Raw genomic sequence first — 8,157 nt, 5'->3', positions numbered from 1 at the left:
AGCTAAGCATTATTATTGGGATGAACCCATTCTTTTCTGCCGTTGTGCTGATCAAGTAATTAGAAGATGTGTCCCGAAAGCGGAGATGATTTCCATACTTACTAATTGTCATACTTTACATTATTGTGGTCACTTTGGAGGAAAAAAGACAGTAGCAAAAGTTTTGCAATGTGGGTTTTATTGGCCTACGTTATTTAAAAATGCTAGTGCCTTTGTTAAGAGGGTGATCATTGCCAACAGACCGGTAATATATCAAGAAGAGATCAAATGTTGATGACTGGAATTCTGGAAGTTGAGTTGTTTGATGTGAGAGGAATAGATTTTATGGGACCGTTCCCATCATCTTATAATAATAAGTACATCTTGCTGGCAGTAGATTATGTTTCTAAATGGGTGGAAGCTGCAGTAACTCATACTTGTGATGGTAAGGAGGTACTTAAATTCCTTCCTAAAAATATTTTTACCTGGTTCGGTACTCCAAGAGCAATTATTAGTGACAGAGGAAGTCATGTTGGTAACAAATCATTCATAACTCTATGCGCTCATTATGGAGTTCATCATCAAAAGGTTCTATTGAGAAAATTGTAAACACATCAAGGAAAGATTGGAAGAAAAAGCTTGATGATTTACTGTGGGCATATCGCACAGCCTTCAAGAATCTGATCGGTATGTCACCATATCGGTAGGTGTTTGGGAAGGCGGGTCATTTACCGGTGGAACTTGTGCACCCAACTTATTGGGCGGTAAAAAAACTGAACATTGCTTTATTTATGGTAGGACAGGAGAGGCTTCTAGAGTTGAATGAGATCGATGAATTTCAAAATGAAGCCTATGAAAATGCAAAGATTTATAATGAAAATTCTAAAGCATGTCATTATAAAAGGATAATTAGAAAGGATTTCCAACTGAGAGACAAGGTGCTATTATTTAATTCTCGATTGAAGCTTTTTCCAGGAAAATTAAAGTCGAGATGGTCGGGTCCATTCACAATTGTTGTTTTATTGCCTTATGAAGCAGTACAGATTCATAGTAAGAAGACGGGACACTTTAAAGTGAAGCACTATTTGGACGGACCGGTGGAGAAATGCAAGTATGTGTTGAGTTTAGAACCTCTTTGAATTGGGTATTTAGCGTCCGACTAAATGATGTTAATGACAGCGCTATAGGAGGCAATCCTATACTTGATTTTAGTTTTTGATTAGTTGAACAATTTGATTTATTTCATTTTTGATTTGTAAAGATTTATTTATTATTTTTAGTAAATGTCTGTAAAAATTGTGCGATTCCGGAAAAGGTTGTTTTCAAATTAGTCTAAAGGTCAAGTCGTGGCTTTACACTAAGTTAGAGAGCATGGCAATCGAAGGAGGAGGCGGGCCACGACTTGACCTTATAAGTCACGGCCCCAAAACAAGTCAAAGAGCATATGGAGGTTTTGTAAAAGAAGTGGGTCGTCACTTGTTTATGCTGGGTTGCGGCGCCTGCGAAATAGAATTCTGAATAAAATTAAGGCGGGCCACGACTTGCTATGCTTGGGTCGTGGCAGGCCTCCGTCAAAAAAGGAAATATTGGTTTAAATTCATTTTTTCTCAGCCTTCACCCTTCATTTCACAATTTTCTTTCTTCCAACACAATTTATTTTGAAAAATCTATCTCATTTCTTCCTTTATTCTTCTTCTTAAAATAACTATCATTTTCTTTCTTTCTTTCTTTTAATCTAACCCTAAATTTTCTATTGGTGAAATTGAAGATTGGAAGAACAATTGAAGAGTGGGCAATCTCCAAGACTCAAAGGCACATAATTTTTTCCTTTTTAATGTTCTTGAAGTTTTTGATTGAAGTAATTCTGTGACAAGAGATTGAATTGGACTTTTGAATTACATTGTTAGTATATATTGTGTCTTTGAGTTGGTAGTATTGGGGCATGATTCAGTTGGGGAAATAAGATAAATTAGTGGAAGTGCTGTCGAATTTTTGTTGTAATATTGGTGCATTGTGTGATTATGGGACCACGAAAACAACCTACGAGGGCTGCTTCTTCTAAAAGTGCCAATCGCCCTTCCACTTCCCACACCCAACCTTAGCCAGCCCCGCCCCCACCACCACATCCTCAGGAATTTGATCCAACTAGATTTATTAGTAAGGATGCCTGTGATCATTATCAAAGGTTGTCTTAGCATCTGGTAATTCAAGAGAGAGGAATGGAATATCAAGATGACCCTTTTCTCCAGGAAACTTATGACCTAATTCAAGCTAAACTTCAACGCCGCCATTTGCAACTTTTTGTGGATGATAAAATGCCAAAGGCTAACTCTTTTATGGTCTATGAATATTATGCAAACTTCCCAGGAGCAATTAATAGGAAGGTTTTTGTGAGAGGAGTTTTGGTGGAATGTAATATTGATAACATTGATGTCTTATATCAATTACCGATGTTGTCGCAAGAAGACGATGAATATTATTGTTATCCCTAAAATTCCAGGGATGATTTGGCAAATGAGAAAATGGCACATGGCATCACAAATCAAGGAAAAATGATGAAGTATTGAAAAAAGACAGATGAGCGAAAAAGATAGGTCCAGGGCCTATAGAGAAGTCGACCAGGGAAAATCCCCCTAGGTGGTCGTGCTGGCCTGCACAAGAGCCACATGGGTGGTTGGCCAACACTATTCTTCATAGGGTGGTTACCCGAAACTCCCAAATACACCTCGCTAGATAAAGTTCACACTCGTTCAAGCTAAAGTCAACAGGCCTAGCACCCAGAAGGTCATCAAGCCTAGCACCCAAAAGATCATCAAGCCTAGCACCCAAGCTCTAAAGGGTCATCGGGCCTAGCACCTAAGTCTCATAGACCAACCAAGACTTAGAGTTTTCCCAAAGGTTTCAATCATGCATCTTCAACCACGATCCAGAGAAACAATGAGAAGGCCCACAATCTGATAATCATGGGAAGGTGGACATGTATCTCCACTACCCAATAATTGTGTATGAAACCACGATCCCAATATTACTGATCATGTAACAGCCCTGGGTACTATAAATAAAGGTCCCAGGGCTTCATAAAAGGGACTTCTTCTTCTTTTTTGATCTTTCTGGGAACGAGTTTGAGAGAGATATTTTCTGGAGAAAAATTCTATGAAAATTAGTAACGAGTGAATACTTCAGTTCATCCGTGTAATTGTCTATCGAGAGATTCAATACCAAAGACTAAGTGGAATAGGTTATTACTGTTCAGCAGAACAGGGATGAACCACTATAAAATTTATGTGTGTTTATTTAAGATATTTGTACTTTTCCATATATTATTTATTTCGTTTGAAAGGTGTCGCATACGGTACATACGACTGTTGGCCAATTTCACAGGTCAACATTTTGGTTCTTTCATTGAGAGTACGAAATCAAGAAACATACTTTCATCAGTTTTAGGATGCCTCCAAAACCCAGTCAGACAAAGAAGACGACTCCCAAGGATTCCACCACTCAGGATCCCATTGATCCCATTAACGAACCTCAGGTGGAGGTTGGAGATCAACCTGATGCGGAAGATCCATAAGATGCTCACCAGGAGGAGATGGTGCAATTTTTGGCAAGGCAAGAGGCCTTTGTTGCAAGAATTTCCCTCCAAAGGGCAATTATGGAACAACAATGGAAAGAGATAGATGAGCAAGTCCAGAGGATGATCCACAGGGAGCAGGAAGCTAACCGGAGGCACCAGGAGGCAGTTGTGCCCCTGGAGGCGGCTGCCCAGTTAGCCCGCTCTAATGCTGAAGTTGCTACTCACGTTGTAAGGGAGGCTCAGGCCAAAGCAGCAGGGATGCGAGACAGAAGTAACAGGGAGTCCCAGGGGAGGAGTCGAACCCCATGGACGCTCTCAGAGCCACTTTCCCAGAGACAGGATGAAGAGCCACAGTCCAAGACTACCTTCTCCATGACTAAGAAGAATAACACTTCATCTCGGAGTAAGAGTGTTACCAACCCGAAGGCCCTCTCCCAGAGGGACAAGAGAAATTGCACAGGAGAGGAAGGTCAAACATCTGAGAGGCGTGACAAGAATGGAAATGGCCGCTCAATGTCTCAAAGTCATGTAGGAGAAAAGGCTCGGGGGCAGGGTCGCTCCGGCAAGGGCAAGGTGGACCTACCACCCCTACACCCTCAATCTCACAAGGGAAAGGAGTCAATGAACAACACCAATACCATGTTCGATAGACTCGGGAAAGATGCACAACCTTAGGATCTGAAGGAGGTCATCAATAGGAGGACCAGCACTCAAGGGGGGTATCGGGGACGTCTACCCCACCTGGTGCAGCAATCCCACCAGCAGTGCAGGCTCAAATAGATGCACTTGTCATGGTTGTTCAGGATCTGACAAAGAAACCTTTCGATATCGAGATGGCTTATATAAGTGGGAGTCCCTTTAGTGCAAAGATCCAAGTTGCTCAACCACCACCAAAATACAAGACCCTGAAACTTTTAACATAAATTGGGAAGGAGGACCCAGTACGACACATTGGAAAGTTCAAGGATCATTTGAAGTTACTCGTTGTGGAGCATGATTATAGGTGTAGGGTATTCCCTACCACTCTCTCTGACTCAGCTCAAGAATGGTATTGGAAATTCAAACCGAGACCCATCACTCCCTGGGAGTAGCTCAGGAAGGAATTTTTGCAAGGTCTTCAATGTCGAACGGGTTCTACCAGTTTATGCCAATCAGCTAGTTGACATCAAGCAAGGGAAGGATGAATCCTTGAAGGACTACATCCAAAGATTCATGAGATAGCATACACAGGAATCCCATCAACACCTTGCAGGAGTTCCTGGACCAAGCAGACAAATACATGAAGCTAGATAACGCTATCATGAAGGGAGAAAAAGGCATAAACCATCTGACCACTATCAAGGCAGACAAGAATGGCGCAAACCCTCGGGGTAGCAATGGGGGCAACGGTAAAAAGAGGAGTACCTCAGAGGTCGAGCAGAGTGGAGAAGAGAAGGCTAAGTCAACACCAACCGACAAACAGCCTAAGCATCAGCCCTACCAGCCCAGGTTCACCAATTATGCTATCCTGACTACATCAAGGGCTGAGATTTACTTGCCAAAATACCAAGAGGTACCATACCGAAAGCCAACACCCTTGCGTTCAGATGGAAAGAGGGAAAATAATATGTTTTGTCATTTCCATAATGATTATGGGCACGACATAAACGAGTGCAAACAATTGAAGGATGAGATAGAGTTTCTCATCCGATCAGGAAAAATCTCGAGGTACCGAGTCAAGACCGAAACCCCGAGCAGGAATCCAGAGTTCCGAAGGAAGAGGAGTCCACCACTAGAGCCAACAGTCGTAGACTTCACATTGGATACCATATGTGGGGGGCCCCACATAGCAGGCAATAGTAACAATGCTCGTGATTGATATGTAAGGACCCTAAGACATGAGGTAGGGGAGTCTTCCCAGTGCATGGAAGTCGAGGAGCGGTCTCCAAAAATACTGAAGTATGAAAGTGAAAATCTTACTTTTACGGAGGATGACACCAGACACGTGAGGTACCCCCACAATGACTCTCTGGTCCTTACCATTCAAATTGCCAATGCCCGAGTGAAGAGATGCTTGGTGGATATGGGAAGCTTAGTAGATATCATCTACAAATCATCCCTCGAGAAGATGAAGCTCATGGTCATGGACCTGACACCGTGTTCCCAAATGATATATGGGTTCACGGGAGAATACCTAGCATCAGCAGGAACTATCAGACTACTGGTCACGGTGGGAGATTCCCCTAGGCACAAGACTGTGATGACAGAATTCCCAGTGGTAGATTGCTCATCGACTTACAATGTAGTGCTTGAGAGACCCCTCCTGATGGAATTACATGCAGCAGTGTCTATCTGGCATCTGTCTTTGAAGTTCCCCACAAGCGCAGGGCAAGGATGCGTATAGGGTAACCAAAGGGAGGCACGTGAATGCTATAATGCGTCATTGGTCAAGGCAAAGAAATGACCATGTGTAAAAAACATGGTAGTAACCTGCTGTGAATGGAATGAAGGAACCGATGAGGTTGTCAATATGGAAGTTGACGTTGAAAGAAACACTCTACTTGAGCTGAGGGCTCCTTTTAATGAAGATTTGTTATTATAGCAAGTTTCCCAAAGCGAGGGAAACGACAACTATCCTCGCTTTTGGGATGATGTCATGGGGGTAGGACCAGTCGAAGATGTTGATGAAGTCCTACTAGATGAAGAGGACCCGACTAGAGTAATCAAAGTCAAGAAGGAGATAAAGGTGGAAAATAAGGCACGGTTGGTAGAGTATTTGATAAAGAACCAGGATGTCTTTGACTGGTCACATAAGGATATGGTTGGAATTTCTCCGTCTGTAATAAGCCATGTTCTCAATGTGGAAAAACTACCCACCGGTGCAACAAAAAAGGAGACTACTTGACAAACACCGATCTCAAGCCCTGAAGGAAGAGGTCGAACGACTCAAGGAAAACAATTTTATAAGGGAGGCCTACTACCCAGATTGGGTATCAAACCCCTTGATGGTCCCTAAACCAAACGGGAACTGAAGGACATACCTGGACTTCACAAATCTGAACAAGGCTTGCCCTAAAGACTGCTTCCCACTACCCAGAATAGACCAACTGGTTGATGCAATTGCAGGACATGAAATACTCTCATTCATGGATGCATATTTTTTGTATCATCAAATAAGTATGCACCCTCTCGACGAGGAACATACCAGCTTTTGAACAGACATGGGGTTGTACTATTATAAGGTAATGCCATTTCGCTTGAAGAATGCATGAGCCACCTACTAGCATTTAGTGAATGGCATGTTCCGAGACTTGATCGGTAAAAAATATGGAGGTACATGTTGATCAAGTCCAAAGAAGTTGGACAACATGTTCAAGACTTGGAGGAATGCTTTGTAATACTTAGAAAATATAGCATGAAGTTAAATCCTCTCAAGTGCTCATTTGGAATTGGTTCTAGAAAGTTTCTCAGATACATAGTTAATTCACGTGGAATTGAGGCTAACTTCAAGAAGATCAGAGCATTGATCGATATGAAGTCACCTACCACAATCAAAGAAGTGCACATCTTAACAGGGAGAGTAGCTGCCCTAAGAAGGTTCATATCAAAGTCTACGAACAAGTGCGACCCTTTCTTTAACTTACTGAGGGGCAGTAAGAAGATCTAATGGACTGAGGAATGTGAGAAAGCCTTCCAAGCCTTGAAAGAGCATCTTGCTCAACCTCTCATCCTAGCGAAGCCAATAGATGGTGAAGTACTATTCATATATTTGGCAATCATGAACAAGCAATCAACACTGCTTTGGTAAAATAAGAGAACATGGTACAACACCCTGTGTACTATATCAGTAAAAGACTAGTAAGTGAAGAGTCTAGGTATCCCCCTCTTAAAAAGCTAGCCTACCGTTTAGTAATCGCCTCTCAAAAGTTGTGTCCATACTTCCAAGCTCACTCAATCTGAGTCTTGGCCGATCAACCGTTGAGACAAGTTCTTTAGAAACCAGAGGCCTCGGGATGATTACTCAAGTGGGCAGTGGAACTAGGATAGTTTGATATCACTTATCATTTGAGGACGGTGATTAAAGGACAAGCATTGGCATACTTCATAATCAAAGAAACTAACCTTGAAGACCATTCCTACTAATCAGAGTATAAAGATACCGAGAATGAAGGAGACACGCTCGTATGGAATCTATATGTTGATGGAGCATCCAATGAATGCAACTCAGGTGTAGGAATCATACTGATCACTCTGGAGAATCATCAAATTCACTGTGCTCTCAGATTTGGATTCAGCTCTTCAAACAACGAGTCTGAGTACGAGGCATTACTAGCAGGATTATGCTTATCTTGGGATGTACATGCACAGTCCCTGGAGATATTCAACGATTCCCAGTTAGTAATCTACCAGGTCTTGGGGGAGTATCAAGCCAAGGGACTTAGGATGGTACGGTACCTGAACAAGGTGAAGGACTTGTTGACACAGTTCAAGAGATACTCCATTACACAAGTCCCGAGGGAGCAGAATGCCAATGCTAATGCCTTAGCCAAGCTTGCCAGTGCCAAAGATGCGGACACCCTGAACGTTGTTCCCGTCGAATACTTGGCGAAGCATAAACGAGCAGG

At 42.4% G+C, this 8,157-nt stretch overlaps 1 protein-coding gene across 1 annotated transcript; it reads left to right on the top strand.

Moving 5' to 3' along the window:
• The first annotated feature begins 536 nt into the window (after positions 1-536).
• Positions 537-1,118, top strand: LOC133800106 (uncharacterized). The gene is made up of 2 exons (XM_062238078.1): positions 537-666; positions 778-1,118. Exons 1-2 carry the CDS (start codon positions 537-539, stop codon positions 1,116-1,118), a joined length of 471 nt encoding a protein of 156 aa, XP_062094062.1.
• The last annotated feature ends 7,039 nt before the right edge of the window (positions 1,119-8,157 follow it).

This window comes from Humulus lupulus, chromosome 9, assembly GCF_963169125.1.
Source record: "Humulus lupulus chromosome 9, drHumLupu1.1, whole genome shotgun sequence".
NCBI lineage: Eukaryota > Viridiplantae > Streptophyta > Magnoliopsida > Rosales > Cannabaceae > Humulus > Humulus lupulus.
Note: the sequence above shows the minus strand (reverse complement) of the source record. Positions and strands in the feature narration are given on the sequence as shown.

What these genes read in the sequence shown, in the direction of transcription:
- LOC133800106 (XM_062238078.1), top strand. Translation starts at nt 537, where the DNA reads ATGCGCTCATTATGGAGTTCATCATCAAAAGGTTCTATTGAGAAAATT. An exon ending in AGCCTTCAAGAATCTGATCG is followed by an intron (nt 667 to 777) that starts GTATGTCACCAT and finishes TATTTATGGTAG; the next exon opens with GACAGGAGAGGCTTCTAGAG.